This window comes from Chiloscyllium plagiosum, unplaced genomic scaffold (genome assembly GCF_037043375.1).
Source record: "Chiloscyllium plagiosum isolate Xiang-an unplaced genomic scaffold, Cpla_swu_hap1 HiC_scaffold_6, whole genome shotgun sequence".
Classification (NCBI taxonomy): domain Eukaryota; kingdom Metazoa; phylum Chordata; class Chondrichthyes; order Orectolobiformes; family Hemiscylliidae; genus Chiloscyllium; species Chiloscyllium plagiosum.
In genome coordinates this window covers 91,450,892-91,470,524 of record NW_028270144.1, presented here as the reverse complement: position 1 = coordinate 91,470,524, position 19,633 = coordinate 91,450,892, and the positions used below count along the sequence as shown (strand labels likewise).

The 19,633-nt window shown below is 42.2% G+C and overlaps 1 protein-coding gene across 2 annotated transcripts in view; it reads right to left on the bottom strand.

The window, feature by feature from the left end:
- pan3 (poly(A) specific ribonuclease subunit PAN3) overlaps positions 1-19,303 on the bottom strand; it is a 172,202-nt gene extending 152,899 nt beyond the window's left edge. For both annotated transcript variants that reach the window (XM_043692011.2, XM_043692013.2), the window contains exons 1-2: positions 18,515-19,303; positions 12,300-12,418 (exon numbers count right to left, since the gene is read on the bottom strand). In XM_043692011.2, coding sequence (XP_043547946.2) covers positions 12,300-12,418; positions 18,515-18,878 — 483 coding nt within the window. In that variant the 5' untranslated portion in view covers positions 18,879-19,303. The remainder of the gene's footprint in view (positions 1-12,299; positions 12,419-18,514) is intronic.
- Positions 19,304-19,633: the final 330 nt, after the last annotated feature.

The following is a 19,633-nucleotide window of genomic DNA, read 5'->3' as shown; positions in this document are numbered from 1 at the left end:
TTGAAATGCTTGGACCATATTCAGCAACCTTCTAATATTATTAGAAGACCTACAGCCCCTTATAAAACCTGTCTGGTCCACTTTGACAAATATAGGGCAACACTTTCTCCAATCTCAGCACCAAAATCTTAGATAGAATCTTAAAATCTGAATTTAATAGAGAGATGGGCCTGTTTAAAGCACAACCCTCAGGAACCTTCCCCTTCTTACGAATTAGGAAATATTAGCTTCTCTCAATGATAGTGATAGGCATTCATGCATACAGGAATAATTGAACATTTTCAGCACTGGCCCTGATAGAATCTCTAAAACTCCTTATAAAACTCACCCGGGAGACCATCCGGGCCAGGGGTTTTCTCACTCTTAAGTTGCCTAACTGCCTCCTGTATTTCCTGAACCGTCCAGGGGCATTAAGGAGAGAGGCCTGTTCCATGGTTACCCCCCCAGGAGGTTTCCATCTTGACTGACCTATCCTCGCAACCTTCAGACCAGTACAATTCAGAGTAAAAACTCCAAAAAGCCTAATTAATCCTTTTGGCATCGTATGCAAGGACCCCGGCGCAGTCTCGAACTGCAATAATGGATTGGGAAGCACACCTTTTCCTCGTCAGATATGCTAAATACTTCCCTGACCTGTCCCCATACTCGAACAGCCTTTGTCTAGCAAAAGCAAGATTTTTTTTGCGGTATTTGTAAGTACTGAATTCAGGGTAGCCCAGAGGGCCATGCAGAGGGCGTCACCGAAGGCCTCGCAGAATGTGCTGCCTCAGCAGCTTTTAACCGTGTCTCAAGTAGACGCTGCTGTTCCCCCTTCTGCCTTTTCCAGCTAGCTGAAGTGGAAATAGCTAATCCCCTAGCAAAGGCCTTAGTGGTCTCCCATTGCATAGACAGATTACTAGCTGTGCCGGAGTTGATCGCCAAAAACTCCTGAAACTCCCTCAAAAAGTATTCCACAAATTTGGAATTCTTGATAGAAAAGAGGATCCAGACACCAGTGCTGTGAACCTTGCCCCTCCAAAGATACCACAGTGTAATCAGAAGTAGCTATGTTCCCAATTTTAACAACCCATAATTGAATCCAGAAGAGTCGAGGGCGTCAGAAAAAGATCAATCCTCGTGTGACATTTATGCAGGTTTGAAAAGAAGGTGAAGTCCCTGCCAGTAGGGCGAAGACATCTCCAAATGTCCACCAGCCTCAACTCCTCGCATAAGTTAGTCATCTGTTTAGCCTGCGAAGAGATAGTTGGGAGCCCATTAGGCATCCTAAACACTGTCAGAACCAAATGGCAATTGAAATCCCCCCCTATAATATTGTGCCATGTTCTAAAGGCATTCAGCTTAGAGAAGACACGAATCAAAAATTTGAGGAGATGAGCCGGGGTACAGTAGACATTTAAGATTCCATATTCGTCTCCACACATCAGGGCCTTAAGTATCACAAAGTGCCTTTGCTCATCTTTTACCTGCTCTAATATGTGAACGGCAGATTTTTCTGGCTAAGTTCAGCCACTTCCCCTACTTTTAGTAGTAAAGCATGAAAAGAATATGCGATCATAACCTCCCCGGTTGTAACTTCAGCTTTTCCCCATCATCAAGATGGATTTCCTGCAACAGAGCAATTATCAACCCTCTCCCTCTTAAGGCTAGAAAGCACTTTTTTCCTTTTAACAGGCAAATGACTTCCCTTGGTGTTCCAGGTGCACCATTTAACAAGACACTTAGCCATCTCCCCTTTCAGAGACCCTTAAAACCCCCAGGAGAGAGAACTGAGCACAAGTAAATGAAGACTCAGAGTTGTAAAACTGTATGCAAAAACTACTCTAACATAACTACAAACAACTATTGCTACCAAAAAAAACTACAAAAAAAAACAACTGCAAAACTTTGAACGGGAGACTCTCACCTCTGCCCATAGGGGGCACTCACACTACCCATCCCCCTCTTCACGGTTTATTGAAGACTAAATTTTGCCCCAGCTTTAGGCAAAAATAATAAGTAAACAAGGAGATAGATGATCCTTAAATCAACAAAAGAGGACAAAGTCAGGATAACACTCCACACATCCCTGGCTCAATATCAATCCCAATTAATGACTAAAAGGACAAAAAAGAGAGAGGAAAACAATGAAGGGCACTCATAAAATTTCCCATGATAAAATCCAGTTATAAAAATATAATAGGAACAACATTTCCAAGATTTTTTTAAAAAAATTATTAGAGAGAGAGGAAAAAAGGAAAAGGGAAAATATAGGGAAAGAAGGAAAAGAGAGCAAACATTAACCATATTCTTCAGATCAGTCGGTCTATTTTAAAGTGTCCACAAAGTTCTTGGCTTTATCCGCCAAATCAAACATATACCAAATCCTCATGGCTGAAACGGAGCACCGCCGGGTACCTCATGGAATACTGTATGCCCAGGTTGCTCAGCCTCTTAACTTCATCGAAGGACTTGACCAGATCTAAAAGTTGAAGTTCTAAATTGGAGGAAGGCCAATTTTGACAGTATTAGGCAAGAACTTTCAAAAGCCGATTTGGGGCAGATGTTCACGGGTAAAGGGATGGGTGAAAAATGGGAAGCCTTCAGAAAAGGAAGTTGTGAAACTTGAAAGGGTTCAGAAAAGATTTACAAGGATGTTTCCAGGGTTGGAGGATTTGAGCTACAGGGAGAGACTGAATAGGCTGAGGCCGTTTTCCCTGGAGTGTCGGAGACTGAGGGGTGACCTTATAGAGGTTTATAAAATCATGAGGGGCATGGATAGGATAAATATACAAAGTCTCTTCCCTGGGGTGGGGGAGTCTAGAACAAGAAGGCATAGGTTTAGGGCGAGAGGGGAAAGATATAAAAGAGAACTTAGGGGCAACATTTTCATTCAGAGGGTGGTACGAGTATGGAATGAGCTGCCAGATGAAGTGGTGGAGGCTAATACAATTGCAACATTTAAAAGGCATCTGGATGGGTATATGAATAGGAAGGGTTTAGATAGTTATGGGCCGGGTACAGGCAGGTGGGACTAGATTGGGTTGGGATACCTGGTCGGCATGGGCAAGTTGGACCGAAGGGTCTGTTTCCGTGCTGTACATCTCTATGACTCTTTCAGATTACAGCTGCCGAGAAATCTTGGAAGGACATAACTTTTGACCCTTGGTGCAGCAGTGCCTGTGGCTCTTTCCCCAGTGATTTGGAGGCTTCTATCACTCTTTGCTTGTCCCTGTATGTGTGGAAGTGCGCTAGGACTGGACGGGAGCGCTGTACTGGTACGGTCTTGTGCACCACTACCCAATAGGTCCTTTTAATGTGCAGCCATCCGGACTTGACTTGAAGGTCCAGGATTGCAGCAGCAGCCAGTGTTAAAGAAGCTGACTGGCTGCCCACCTTCTTCACCCTCCCAGAGCCCGACAATCCCCAGATTCATCCTCCGACCTCAATTTTCATGGAATCGCCGCTTCTGAGGCAGTTGTTCAACCCTCCACCTCCTCCATCCGCGTCCCGAGGCCGTGGAGCTCCCATTCATGCTTTTGCAGCATGGATGTAATGGGTTGAATCTGGGCACCAATCTCTGCAAATGCAGCCTCAACTTTTGGGAAGTCTCGCCATCGCTGCCGCCGCCAATTCCTGCATGTCAGTGAAGTGCCTTGAGGGTTCAGCAGAGGTCGCAGCAGCAGTCTCTGGCGTGCCTGGTACTGCAGGGGCACGTTCTCCTTGCTGCTGTTTGCTCACTCCCTTTCCCTTTGGCATCCTTCCCACTCCAAAATGTGAACAAATGTGTGTTCTCGAAATTTTAAATTAACAATTCTCTCAAAGAAGTTAGGCAGGGATGGCAAAAAAAAAATCAATATGCCTTGGCTGTGAGGCAGAGCCTCCATCTTGCCGAGTCTCCCGTTAATTTTTTTTATATTTGATAGTTTTACCTGAAGGGGCTAAGGCATAGTATCTCAACAGCAACAGTGTCATTTCAGTATAACCTTGTGAATTTATCGTGCACATCTCTTAGCAGCCTTGTCCATGGTTTTGGTTCACAAATGTTTGTTAAATACTTAATTTATTTTTATACTTCTAATATTTTGATTTCATTGCATACTTGGCTTTATTATTACTTTTATTTATCTGTTTTCTAGGTTCGTAATCCCTGTTAGCATCTTCATTAGTTTGTATGCATCCTTTCTTTTGGTTTATCTTCACTTCTATTTATCCATATCATTTCATTGGCATTTGCCTGAATGAGTGCAAAGCTTCACACATCCAGGACAATGCAACCTGCTTGAACTGCATCAACACTTACATCCTCCACCACCAAACTTCAGCAGGATGTGCAACATCTACAAAATGCACTACTATAACATTTAACATGGCACCCAAGACAGCACTTTCCAAACTCATGATTACTTCCATCTCAATGGACAAGTGCAATAGATACATGGAAACACCCCACTTGCAAGCCGCTACTAACCCTAACTTGAAAATATATTGCCATTCTTTCACTGTGTAGATTAGAGTGGTGCTGGAAAAGCACAGCAGGTCAAGCAGCATCCGAGGAGCATCAAAAAAAAAAATTCGACGTTTCGGGCAAAAGCCCTTCATCAGGGTTTTTCCTGCTCCTCGGATGCTGACTGACCTGCTGTGCTTTTCCAGCACCACTCTAATCGAGACTCTGATCCCCAGCATCTGCAGTTCTCACTTTCACCTATTCTTTCACTGTGACCAAGTCAAAATCCTGAAACATCTTTCCTAACATTATTGTAGGTCCAGCTAAATCAAAGCAGCAGCTCACCACACTTTCTCAAATGCAAATGGGAGTGGGCAATAAATGCTGGCCCAGTGAGTGATGCCCATTTCCCATAAATTAATTATAAAAAATCTTCAGAAGAAAAACACCAGGGCCATTTAAGCACTTTTGAGAAAATTATCAATCCTGCATCATTCATGACATGCAATCTTTGAACTTGACACTGTTCTGCTTGAAGCTTCTGTCATACAAATGAATTCAAATTCAATTGCTGAGCTTTACTATTAAATTAGTTAAATCTTCTGTTAAAGGAAGAAGATTGGCCAAGATATAATCTAGACAACATAGATCACTTTGCTGTTTATGTGAACTAGCTATACAATTCGACTGTTTTTCCCCATTACAAACCTTCAAAAGTACTTAATTGGTTGCGAAGGTCTTTGAGACACCCCTGCAGTTCTGATACACCCCGATATCAGCTGTAAACCTTTATTTTCAAACTGATTATTTTTGAAGTTGTAAGGTAGGATTGTAAAGTGCAAAATGCCTAATAATTTGATAAATAATTTTGCTGACCGTTACAGCTACCCTGAATTTAGATATAGGCAATTCTGCTCCCAAACTAGATGTTTGACCCAAAGTGCTTTCAAAACAACTAAGGGAAGGAAATAAGTGCTCATGTCAACCAGATCGCAGGGGCAAAAAGCAAAATCAACCACAGTTTAGAGGAGAGGAAATGACAAGACTTACACTTCTCCTTGAGGGAAGAGATAGTGACAGGTGAACACAAGTGTTGGTGCGAGCTGGTAGGTCAATGGGAGGGATGAATCCAGCTGGTAGCTGGAAGGAAGGATCGGTAGGTGGAATATCATCCCCTCCCAACCCTCTCTGCTTTCCGCAGGGACCATTCCCTTCATCACTCCTTGGTTCGCACCACTAGGTCTCTTTTATATCTTTCCCCTCTCACCCTAAACTTATGCCCTCTAGTTCTGGACTCCCCGACCCCAGGAAAAGACTTTGTCTATTTATCCTAACCATGCCCCTCATAATTTTGAAAACCTCCATAAGGTCACCCCTCAGCCTCCGATGCTCCTGGGAAAACAGCCCCAGCCTGTTCAGCCTCTCCCTGTCGCTCAGATCCTCCAATCCTGGCAACATCCTTGTAAATCTTTTCTGAACCCTTTCAAGTTTTACAACATCTTTCCGATAGGAAGGAGACCAGAACTGCATGCAGTATTCCAACAGTGGCCTAACCAATGTCCTGTACAGCCGCAACATGACCTCCCAACTCCTGTACTCAATACTCTGACCAATAAAGGAAAGCATACAAAACACCTTCTTCATTATCCTATCTACCTGTGACTCCACTTTCAAGGAGCTATGAACCTGCACTCCAAGGTCTCTTTGTTCAGCAACACTCCCTAGGACCTTACCATTAAGTATATAAGTCCTGCTAAGATTTGCTTTCCCAAAATGCAGCACCTTGCATTTATCTGCATTAAACTCCATCTGCCACTTTTCAGCCTATTGGCCTATCTGGTCAAGATCCTGTTGTAATCTGAGGTAATCCTCTTCGCTGTCCACTACACCTCCAATTTTGGTAACAATTGCAAACTTACGAACTGTACCTCTTATGCTCACGTCCAAATCATTTACGTAAATGACAAAAGGTAGCGGGCCCAGCACCAATCCTTCTGGCACTCCACTGGTCACAGGCCTCCAGTCTGAAAAACAACCCTCCACCGCCACCCTCTGTCTTCTACCTTTGAGCCAGTTCTGTATCCAAATGGCTAGTTCTCCCTGTATTCTATGAGATCTAACCTTGCTATCAGTCTCCCATGGGGAACCTTGTCAAACGCCTTACTGAAGTCCATATAGATCACTTCTATTACTCTACCCTCATCAATCTTCTTTGTTACTTCTTCAAAAAACTCAATCAAGTTTGAGAGACATGATTTCCCACGCAGAAAGCTATGTTGACTATCCCGAATCAGTTCTTGCCTTTCCAAATACATGTACATCCTATCCCTCAGGATTCCCTCCAACAACATGCCCACCACTGAGGTCAGGCTCATCGGTCTATAGATCCCTGGCTTGTCTTTACCAGCCTTCTTAAACAGTGGCACCACGTTTGCCAACCTCCAGTATTCCGGCACCTCACCTGTGACTATCAATGATACACATATCTCAACAGGAGGCCCACCAATCACTTCTCTAGCTTCCCACAGAGTTCTCATATACACCTGATCAGGTCCTGGGAATTTACATAGAACATTACAGCTCAGTACAAGCCCTTCGGCCCTCGATGTTGCGCCGCCCTGTCATACTAATCTGAAGCCCATCCTACCTACACTATTCCATGTACGTCCATATGCCTGTCCAATGATGACTTAAATGCACTTAAACTTGGCAAATCTACTACCGTTGCAGGTAAAGCATTCCATACCCTTACTACTCTCTGAGTAAAGAAACGACATCTGTCTTATACCTATCTCCCCTCACTTCAAAGTTGTGTCCCCTCGTGTTTGCTGTTCCCATACTTGGAAAAAGGCTCTCCCTGTCCACCCTATCTAACCCCCTGATTATCTTGTATGTCTCTATTAAGTCACCTCTCAACCTCCTTCTCTCTAATGAGAACAGCCTCAAGGCCCTCAGCCTTTCCTCATAAGACATTCCTTCCATACCAGGCAACATCCTAGTAAATCTCCTCTGCACCCTTTCCAAAGCATTCACATCCTTCTTATAATGTGGTGACCAGGACTGTACACAATACTCCAAGTGTGGCCGTACCAGAGCTTTGTACAGCTGCAGCATAACCTCCTGGTTCCGGAACTCAATCCCTCCATCAAAAAAGGCCAAAACACTGTATGCCGTCTTAAAGACTCTGTCAATCTGGGTGGCAACTTTCAGGGATCTGTGTACATGGACTCTGCTCATCTGCACTCCCAAGAATCTTACCATTAGCCCAGTACTTTGCATTCCGATTACTCCGTCCAAAGTGTATCACCTCACACTTGCCCACATTAAACTCCATTTGCCACCTCTCAGCCCAGCTCTGCATCCTATCTATGTCGCTCTGCAACCTACTACATCCTTCGTCACTATCCACAACGCCACCGACCTTAGTGTCGTCCGCAAATTTACTAACCCACCCTTCTAAGCCCTCATCCAGGTCATTTATAAAAATGACGAACAGCAGTGGACCCAACACTGACCCTTGCGGTACGCCACTAGTAACTGGACACCAAGATGAACATGTTCCATCAACTACAACCCTCTGTTTTCTTTCAGCAAGCCAATTACTGATCCACACTGCAATGTCTCCCACAATCCCATTCCTCCGCATTTTGTATAATAGCCTACTATGGAGAACCTTATCGAACACCTTGCTGAAATCCATATACACCACATCAACCGGTTTACTCTCATCTACCTGTTTGGTCACTTTGTCAATAAGATTCGTTAGGCACGACCTACCCTTCACAAACCCGTGCTGACTGTCCTTGATCAGATTATTCTTTTCTAGATAGGATTTATAACTATCTCTTATAACCTTTTCCAACACTTTATCAACAACTGAAGGGAGACTCACTGGTCTGTAATTACCAGGGTTGTCTCTACTACCCTTTTTAAACAAGGGAACTACATTTGCTATCCTCATTAAACTGTTTCAAGACATCCAGCACTTCCTCCTCTGTAATCTGGACATTTTGCAAGATGTCACCATCTATTTCCTTACAGTCTATATCTTCCATATTCTTTTCCACAGTAAATACTGATGAAAAATATTCATTTAGTATCTCTCCCATTTTCTGTGGCTCCACACAAAGGCCACCTTGCTGATCTTTGAGGGGCTGAAAATGTGTTGCTGGAAAAGCCCAGCAGGTCAGGCAGCATCCAGGGAACAGGAGAATCGACGTTTCGGGCATAAGCCCTCCTTGAGGGGCCCTATTCTCTCCCTAGTTACTCTTTTGTCCTTAATAGATTTGTAAAAACCCTTTGGATTCTCCTTAATTCTATTTGCCAAAGCTATCTCATGTCCCCGTTTTGCCCTCCTGATTTCCCTCAAGTATACTCCTACTTTCTATATACTCTTCCAAGGATTCACTCGATCTATCCGGTCTATACCTGGCATATGTTTCCTTCTTTTTCTTAACCAAACCCTCAATTTCTTTAGTCATCCAGCATTCCCTATGCCTACCAGCCTTCCCTTTCACCCTGACAGGAATATATTTTCTCTGGATTCTTGTTATCTCATTTCCGAAGGCTTCTCATTATGGTCGCTGGCCCCAAAGTGCTCCCCCACTGACACCTCAGTCACCTGCCCTGCCTTATTTCCCAAGAGTAGGTCAAGTTTTGCACCTTCTCTAGTAGGTACATCCACACACTGAATCAGAAAATTTTCTTGTACACACTTAAGAAATTCCTCTCTATCTAAACCTTTAACACTATGGCAGTCCCAGCCGATGTTTGGAAAGTTAAAATTCCCTACCATAACTACCCTATTATTCTTACAGATAGCCGAGATCTCCTTGCAAGTTTGTTTCTCAATTTCCCTCTGACTAATCAGGGGTCTATCAGACAATCCCAATAAGGTGATCATCCCTTTCTTATTTCTCAGTCCCACCCAAATAACTTCCCTGGATGTACTTCTGGGAATATCTTCCCTCAGCACAGCTGTAATGCTATCCCTTATCAAAAATGCCACTCCCCCTCCTCTCTTTCCTCCCTTTCGATCCTTCCTGTAGGATTTGTATCTTGGAATATTAAGCTGCCAGTCCTGCCCATCCCTGAGCCATGTTCTGTAATTGCTATGATATCCCAGTCCCATGTTCCTAACTATGCCCTGAGTTCATCTGCCTTCCCTGTTAGACCCCTTGCATTGAAATAATTTATTAGTCCTACCTTGTCCCTGCTGCCTTGACCGTTTGACTCACTTCTGTTCTCAGCTGTACCCGTCTCAGCTCGATCTCTTTCCTCACTATCTCCATGGGTCCCACCCCCCCCACCTTACTAGTTTAAATCCTCCCAAGGGGCAACTTTTTCACGCAGAGGGTAGTACACGTGTGGAATGAGCTGCCAGAGGGTGTGGTGGAGGCTGGTACAATTGCAACATTTAAGAGGCATTTGGATGTATATACGAATAGGAAGGGTTTGGAGGGATATGGGCTGGGTGCTGGCAGGTGGGTTGGGATATCCGGTCGGCATGGATGGGTTGTTTCCATGCTGTACATCTCTATGACTCCAAGACTCTCCCTACCAAGACTCTCCCTACCAACACCCCACCCCTTACCAACACCCCTAGTACCTCCCCCTGCAATCTCAAAAGATGCAAAACGTCCCAGCACACCACCTCCATTCAGGGCCCCAAACAATCATTCCAGACGTTCACCTGCCTCTCCTCCAACCGAGTTTACTGCATCCAGTGCTCTCAATATTGTCTTCCCTACATTGGTAGGGCCAAACGTAAGCTTACAAAATGTTTCGCAAAACATCCCAGCTGGGCCCATAAAGGCCAGCCTGACCGCCCATTTCGATTCCCCTTTCCACTCCCTCTCCGTCATGTTCATCCTCAGCCTACTCCACTGCCACAGTGAATCAGACCGCACACCGAAGGAACACCACCTTATCTTCCGTCTGGGCAGCCTACATCCCGCAGGACTCATCATGACGTTCTCCAATTCCAAATAACCTTCCCACCCATTCCCAGACTCCCTTTCCAGTTCCGCCTCTCCCTTCCATTCCACCGACTGACCCTTCCTTCCAACTACCAACCGGATACATCCCTCCCATTGACCTACCAGGTCACACCTATCAGCATCTAACCATTCCCCTCCTCTCCCCATCCAAAACCGCCCTCCCATCTATCTGCAGCTCCTCCTAGCCCCACCTCCATTATCCTCCACATCCAACAAACTACTTAGATTGTTAGTTTAATAAAGAAACTAAACATTGTTTATGAATTAGGAGCAGAAATGGTCTTGGGCCCTCGACTCTGCTCTACCTTTCAGTCAAATCAAGGTTGATCTGATTACTCCAAAATCCCAATTGTTCACAATAATCTTTCACATTATCACCTATCACTTCCTTAAAGACTCAAAGACACTGCTTCCACCACCTGTTGAGGAAGAGATTTTCAAAGACTTACAGCCTGTGAGAGAAAAAGATTCCCTCATTTGTCTTAAATGGACATTTTTTTTTAAAAAACATACAGTGACTCCTAGTTTTGGAATTTCCCAAAACAGGAAACATCCTCTCCATGTCCATCTGTCAAAGCCCCTCAGGATCTTGCATGTTTGAATGAATTGCTGCTTACTCTTCTAAATTCCGGCAGATACATATCTAACTTATCCAACCTTTCTTCACAAGACATCTTTTCATTCCAGGTAGTAGTCTAATGAACCTTCCATGAACTGCCTCCAACACATTTGCATTTTTCTTTAAATAACATGACAAATACTGCGCACAGTACTCTCAATACAGTCTCACCAATATCATGTGTAACTGAAGTAAAACCTGCATACTTTTGTACTCAATATCCCTCACAATAAGTGATAATATTCAATAGCTTTTTAAGTTATTTGCTGTACTTGTACACCAAAACATTTGCAATTCATACACAAGATCCCACTGCATCTCTCAACTCTCACCATTTAGATAGTAGACTTATTTTTTAATTCTTCCTGTCGAAATGGGCAATATTTTCACACATCTTCTCCATTTTCCAGATCTTTGCCCATTCACATAACCCATCTATATCACTGTGTAGCTTCCTTCCCCATGACCTCTTCACAACGTACTTTCCTACATATCTTTGTATAGTCAGCAAATTGTGTCACCACATATTTGGTCCCTTCATCCAAGTAACTTAGTGATTTTAATAAATTGAGGCCCCAGCACTGATCTCTGCAACATGCCACTTCTTAACTTGGAAATCAGAAAAAGACATTTATTCATTGCACATTACTTCCTCAAAGAACTTGAATAAATTTGTTAAACATGATTTCCTTTTCATTACACTGTTCACTCTGCCTGATTAGCTTGAACTTTTCTATATGCCATGTTCTATTGCTTTAACTAATAGCTTTTAACATCGTTTGTATGAGAGATGCATCCTGCTTTCTGTCTCTCTCTCCCGTTTGAATTTGCTATCTTCTGACATAACAGGACTTCCCTGTCTGAAGGGAATAATGGAAAATTAAAACCAATACATCAATTATCTCATGAACCTTTCCTTGTATAACCCTACAACAGGATCCATCAGGTCCCAAGAAACTGTGACCCCAAGGTTCGAAAAATGTGTTCTACACCACTTCCCTGGTGATTTTTTTGAGCTTCTCCTCCCTTCTGTATCCTCATTTACACCAATTTCAGAGATGTTACTTGTTCCCTCTGTACTGAGCACTGAGTCAAAATACCTGCTCAATTCACCTGCCGTTATTAATTCCCAAGACCCACTCCTTCTAAACGACTTCCCACTTTGTTTCTTTTCCTTTGTAAAATAGTCAGAAACTGTTTTTATATTATTTTTGGAATCTGCAACAAATTCAATTAGGGAACAGTTAATTTCCAATACCTGAATCAAAGGGTACTTTGGTTCAGCAGGCCCTCCTCCGAAGCCATTTACCCCAATAAAGCTGCTGCTGAAGTAGGAGTTAGTGAGGTTGTCTGGTAATGTTGCATCCATCCCTGGAACTGAAAAATAAAGAAACTTAAGGTCTAAAAATAAAGGCATTTAAATCATTTTCAGCTGAATAATAAAAACAATAGAAAGTCAAGAAAGCTAAACTGACAATTATTATTATTATTATTATTATTATTATTATAACATGCCTATGCTAATTTTGGGGACAAGACTGGCATTTAGTTGCCCACTCTCAGCATAAATCTGCTTTTTTCCCCAAAAGAATTTTACAAAGTAGTACCTTGATTAGCCACTTCAGAATTAATAACGGTCATTTTTTTTAATTACAAGTTGTGCGATCAGACTCGGAAATGAAATACAATTTCCTTACAATGAAGGAAATTAAATAAATTGCTTTGTTTTTTTCAAATCTGGTGCCAGCCCTCAAGGACGAGGTTTACCAAATTCAAAATCACACTTGCCAGTACCACTACAAAACAATCAAACTACTTTATCTATGTAGACATGATAACATTCACTTTCCAAATATATTCCGTTAAAAGTCAATGATGTTGGAATATATTGCCAGTATTTTTGCTCGATCACTTTGCTTTTTTAATCTGCTCCTTTAGTTTCTGAGCAAAAAGAAGTAAAGAGATTCTTGTATTGAAGTACATTAATCACAAAATATTAGTGCACAGGTACAAAAACAAAGCTAAAAGGATCATGGAATTACTTAACATTATTAGTATTTGGTATGCTTAAACAAGTCAATTGCATCAAGAATTCAATACTGGGGACTATGCTCATTACAAGTCTCCTTCCATCTTATTTTATCTCACCCTTTCAAAATATCGCTTAAGGTTCATCTATACTTTTTGTATCACCTAGCAATTGTTCTCTGGAGTAATGTTCAATATTCTAAACACTTTGAAAGCAAGAAATATCTTCAGAATTCACAGTTGAATTTTTAAGTGACTATTTTATATTTCTGTCCCATTGTTCTGTTTTCATCCTTTTCATGATCCTAGATGATGTTAATATGGTCAAATCAAATCACAAACAAATTTGACTTGATTGACAATATTTTTTATTTTTCTTCTGTCTACTGTGGAGGTCAGTCACAATGTATTCAGATATTTTTGCTTTAGCAAAAACACAAAAGGCTTATCACACAAAAGAAAAAACATGTATGAGTAGGGTCCATTGAAAAGGATGTAATAGCAGAGCATTTAGAAACATAAAATATAATTATGCAGAGTTAGCATGTTTTCATGAAGGAAAAAAATCATGCCTGACAACATTATTAGAATTCTTTGAGGTAACAAGCAGGTTAGATAAAGTGGAACCAGTAAATGTAATGCATTTGGATTTCCAAACGATATTTGATAAGGTTCTGCACATACAGTTAATGAGAAACGAGTCCATGGTGTTGCAGGTAATATATATTTCCATGGAGAGGGGACTAGCAAACATAAATAAGACAAAAGTTGGGATAAAGGGGACATTTTCAGGATGGGAAACTGTAACTCGTGGAATGCTGCAGTGATGAGTGCTAGGGCCACAACTGTTTGCAATATATATTAATGGACCAAATGACAGAAGTGAATGTACTATCACAAAGTCTGCAGACAACACAAATAGGTGGAAGGAAGGGCAAGTAGTGTGGATGACACATTAATCGCAGCTGGAATACTGTGAACAGTCTTGTTCCCTTTATCAAGGAAAAGATAAATTGGCACCAAGGACAATTCAGAAAAGATTCACTAGGTTGATCCTGGATATACAGTGACTTTCTTATGAGGGCAGATGGAGTAGGTTAGGCTTGTATATCAGAATTTATTAAAATGAGAGGTCACTGTACTGAAACATACCAGTATTAGAGAGCTTGACATGGCAAATGTGGAGAGGTTGTTTCCTCTTCTGGGAACATCTGGAACCAAAGGGCATAATCTCAGAGTAAGGAGGAGCCCATTTAAGATGGAAAGGAGGAGCTTTTCTTCCCCTAAGAGGCTGCTACTTCTATGGAATTCTTTAGCTCAGAGGGCTGTCGAGGCTGGACTATTAAATATATTCAAGGTTAAGACTGACAGATTCTTAAAGGCTAAGAGAAGCAAGTGTGTGGGGAGAAGACAGGGAAGTTGAGTTAAGAATGCTGATCAGCCATGATCTCAAAGAAGAGCAGAGCAGACTCAATGGGCAGAATGGCCTACTTGAGCTCATATGGAGGAGGTAAGAACTGCAGATGCTGGAGATTAGAGTCAAGAGTGTGGTGCTGGAAAAGCACAGCAGGTCAGGCAGCATCCAAGGAGCAGGATAGTCGACATTTCGGTCAAAAGCCCTTCATCAGGATCTTTTCATTCCTGATGAAGGGCTTTTGGCCGAAACATCAACTGTCCTGCTCCTCAGATACTGTCTGACCTACTTGAACTCTAATGGTTCTATAATCAAGAAAAATTAGAAGACTTTATTCCAAACATCAGAAGGATTCATTCCATTTCTCCGAGCAGACATTCAAATCTCAGTGATGAGTCACCCCATCGCCACATGAAGGCTTTCTGTTAATTGGTCATGGCTGATATTGGTTTCCTTCTGACAAATTTCTGTGCATTCAGATATTATTTTCTTAAGATAAATTCTGTCTGTGTCCCTATAAACAAAATGCTAATTCAGTTCACTGCTACTTATCAATGGGTTATCTAAACTCATGTCTTCAACAATCTTGTAGGGTGTCTTACTCTCAGACAGTCCCACCATAGCCTTCTGCTTCTAGAACTTTCTTCTCACTGACTCCCAAACACCACCAGATTTGCCCTTGATCAGACTGCTCGGACACTGCAAATAAGTGCAGTAATATGAGTCTCTTTCCCCCTCCATTCCTGCACAAGCCTATGTGGTCCCTTCCTCTGGGAGTTGTAAAACTCAAGCATCTTAGTAATTATTTCCCCAGAGGTCAACTGCGTCATTAAGTTGAAATCATACAACTTCTAAATGCTGCTTTGAACTTAATGCTCAAAGCAACTTTCTGACCCTTCAGAGAAATGTCAGATCTTTACAGAACTGAAAACTAAAATCCATTTTCCTCCACTTTTGAGCCCAAGTTCTCAAATAATAATATATCATGAAACTTCATAATATTTACAAGTTACAACATTTTCTCTACATTTACTCCATCAAATCCTTTATAATCTTGAAGGTATCTATTAAGTGGACCCTCGATCTTCTCTGTTCTGGTAAAATGAAGTCTGTTCAACCTCTCCTTATAGATATAACCTCCGTTAAAATTGTACTAAATTAATCCATATCTTCTTCGGGATATATAATCTTGTAATATGCTGAACAGAACAAATAACACTACTTCTACTGTGATGCAAAGATTTTTTATAATTACTTGATAGTATAGGACTAGAATATTGTTGAAAAGGTATGCCATTGAAGCTTTCCGTCTCACATTCAGGAAAAAATAATAATGCCAAAATCACACAAGGTAACAACAATTAATACTACATGAAACAAGACTGCTGATTGGTTGAGGTGTAGCTATGGAGAAGGTAGCAAGGAACAGTTAACTGCTAAGTTTTTAATTTATATTTTAGTTTCTAACTAAACAAAAGCTTGAAAGACAGACATTTCCTCTTGCATTCACCATGGTAATGCCTTAACTAATCAGGATCCACTTGTCAACTCATCAGTACCCTCTTTTCATCTGAAGAAATTACTCTTCCCTTTCAGATTAGGTATTCTTAGTTTTTTTAAGTACATTTTGTGGAATGAGGGCACTGTTGTTGGGCAGTATTTACTGCCTGTCCCTAGTTCCTTTGAGAAGGTAGTGGTGAATTGCCTTCTTGAACTGCTGCAGTCCACCTGCTGTGGGTTGACCCACAATGCAATTAGAGAAGTAATTCCAGGCTTTTGACCTAGCGACAATGAAGGAAAGGCAATATATTTCCAAGTCAGGATGGTGAGTGATTTAGAGGGAAACTTGAAGTTGGTGGTGTTCCCATATATCTGCTGCTTCTAGGTAGAAGTGGTTGTGGGTTTAGAAGATGCTGAGGATCTTAGGTAAATTTCTGCAGTGCATCTTGTGGATATTACATACTGCTGCTACCGAGCATCAGTGGTGGAGGGAGTGGATGCATGTGGAACATCTATCCCAATGAATGCCAGCTTAAAGGTCATCGTCTTGATTAAGATACTGTAAGTTTAACACAAATTCTCTGCTTAAAATCCTATTTCTCCAGAAATATATCACTTATAAATTCCTGAAGATGCTCCCAGGTTTCCGCTGTAACTGTAATAATGAAAATTTACCAGAAGCCTCTGGTACAGCATGTAGCCCCATACCTCAAGGAGTTGAAATAAAAAAAAGTTAGGCTTCATTTGTACACAAAATTGTCATACCTTCACCAGAGTACTCTATTCAGTGTGGACAGTACCACAGCAAATATGATAAGTTTGGAAAGCACCAAATTTACCATGGTGTTCTCAAAAGAATTAAATTAACAAGGCTGCATAACTGTAACTCAAATTCCTTGTTTTTAAATACAGAAATAAGTACAGAAACATTCCATAAATCCCTATCAGCATTTAAACACCATTTCAGTCTCCTCTAATCTTTGCTCATCCAAATCTACCCCATAACACTCTTCTCCCTCAGATTCTTGTCAAAATTCCCTTTTAATACATCTATACTGTTTGCTTCAACCACTACATGTGGTAGAAGGTTGAGGGGTGATTAACTCTGACAGTTGAAATAATAAGAAGTTAGTGAGGAGTACAGAAAAGCTGGTTCCACTGCTGGGGAATCCAGAAAAGTGGGCACCTTTTTAAAATTGGAGCTGCATCATTAAGAATAAAGCAAATAAATTGTTTTTCCACTCAAAGTTTCCTGGAAGCATGGAATCTTCTCCATCAAAAGCTTGTCGACACTGGACTAAATTAACAGATTTTTATAACCAAGGGTATGGTGTAGATGGATCAATTGCATATTAGTGGAATTGAGGCACACACAACATGGCTGAACTGGATAATGGGACAAATTTGAGGAATAAATAGCAAACTCTTCTTCTTATCTTCCATCTGTATAAATTATTTTCAATTAAATTGACCTAAAATCAGTAAATTTATGACATAGTTTACTGTAACTTATTTCCTTGACCAGCTATTGCCTTAAATTCATTTAAACTATACATGTATTTGTCACAACTTACTAATGGTCATAAAATTAATTCAACTAATTTAAATCTATTTGATCAGAAAAATACTGAATTTATCCAAATATAACCTGACAGCACCATATCATGTGCAGAATGCTAGTGTTGAGATTAGATTAGATAAAAGTTAACTTTTAAGCTTTTCAGGTTCTTCTTACCTTCCTGAAAAGTACCTTTGCCCAGACAAAATCAGAGATAAACAAATTAAAAGAAAATTGCCAAACTGATGGCAACCATTTGTGTTTGCCATACACTCCCAATTTACTTTTGTCCCATCATTGATGGTTATCCTACAAATGTCCCTATACTATCTGTCCTCCAGACCTATATCTGATTTGGTAATCTCTGCCAATTTCCCTTTATGGTTGAAAATCTGTTCAATCTCACTTCACTGAAATGCCATGGGGATGTTACTTTTCATTAAAGGTGACAAAATAAATGTAAGTTGAAGTACTTAATCGCTGAAATCTCTCGAATTTTTAAACTAAAACCCTTCAGCATATTTAGAACCTATACCTACATCTCAATCCATTAAACTTCAGGAGTACAACTGTGTGAATCAACTACATCAGAAAACTTACATTTCGTAGTTTATTTGGTACTTTTGCCTCACATGGGCCAACAGGGAGTGTTCTCAATAAATCCCCTAAAGTTATCATTATAGATTTTTCAGTTTAGAAAGCATGTATGACCCATGACAAATCACTTTTCCAGGACATATATAATGGTTAAAATCGATCAAAGATAATAATGGGATGTCTGTCCGTTTTGTTGAAGACACCTACTCTTCCGGGTGCACTTGACAAGCAAACCGCTGTTTCCTCTACAGGATTGAGCGTGTGTAAAAAAAAGACAATGTATTTGCATCGCGCAACAGCGTCTCCATCTATACTTTGGGCACTTTGGGGGATTAGTTTAGTATAAGGTTTGACACATATCCAACATCAGACTCACTGGTGAGCAGCTGCCCGGGCTCCACCAGGCTGCCGAGCTCGTTTTTCTTGGGCCCTCCGTGTGGGTGTGGGTATCCTCCCCCGGCGGCAGCGCCGCCGCTCCCTCCTCCGCCTGCAGCTCCTCCTCCGCCGCCGCCGCCGGCTCCCGGCGCAGCCGCGGCCGTCCCGACTGCCAGTCCCGGGTGGTTGTTATTGACGATAAGACCGAGGCTCGCGGAAGCGGCGCCATTGTTGGGATCCTCGTGCAGGAACTGACACTCGTCGCCGTAGAAACAGGTCTTGTCCTTGGCATAGTAACGGCAGTACTTCACCTTGGAGCCCCCGCCTGGCAGTGGCCCACCGCCGCCGCCTCCGCCGCCGTTCATGGCAGGCGGAGACGGGAAAAGGCTGGAGTAAGCCACCTTTTCAAACGGCGGCGGCGACTGCACACACGGCCGGCCGGGAGGCAGAGCCGCCGCGGGTCCAGATCCGGCTCCGGCCTCCCTGCTTCTCCCACAATTCAAATCCGTGAGCCGAGGCGGAGAAGAACAAGAACAACAACATTGGAAGGAAAAGGAGCGGGCGGGCGGGTGCGATAAAAAAACAAAAAAAAACACACACTGAAAACACACAGGCCCCGATGCAACCGTCTCCGCCACTCGATCGGGGTGAAAAAAAAGCAGGAGGGATGGATAAACCGGATTAGGCTCAGGCTCCCCAGCGGTGATATTTATTTCTGCCGATGGTGGGAGCCGCTTTGACCGCAGCTACAAGTTTTTCTCCCCCCTGCTTGTTTTTTTTTCGGCTGCAAGCGGCCTCCGCCGAGCAGCCAGCTGGCGCCTCAGTGCGCATGCGCAGCCTTGGCGCATTCGCACCCAAGGAATCAAAACAAATGGTGAGGAGGGAGGGGGCGTCGCTATCAGCTGCTACTTCTTTCACTCTTCTTTCCTTCGACGCCGCCAAGATTAATGTGTGCACCTGCTGATTGTATTCCTATCGGACTTTTCCTTTCCCACCTTGATGGATTCTCGTTATCGCTGCTGTCTTTTATTTCCCCTCCCCCCACCCTCGTATGCAAACCAAAAAAAAACAATCGCGGGTTTAAAATGGAGGCGTTTGAAGCCCAGCGGTTGTTCGGGGA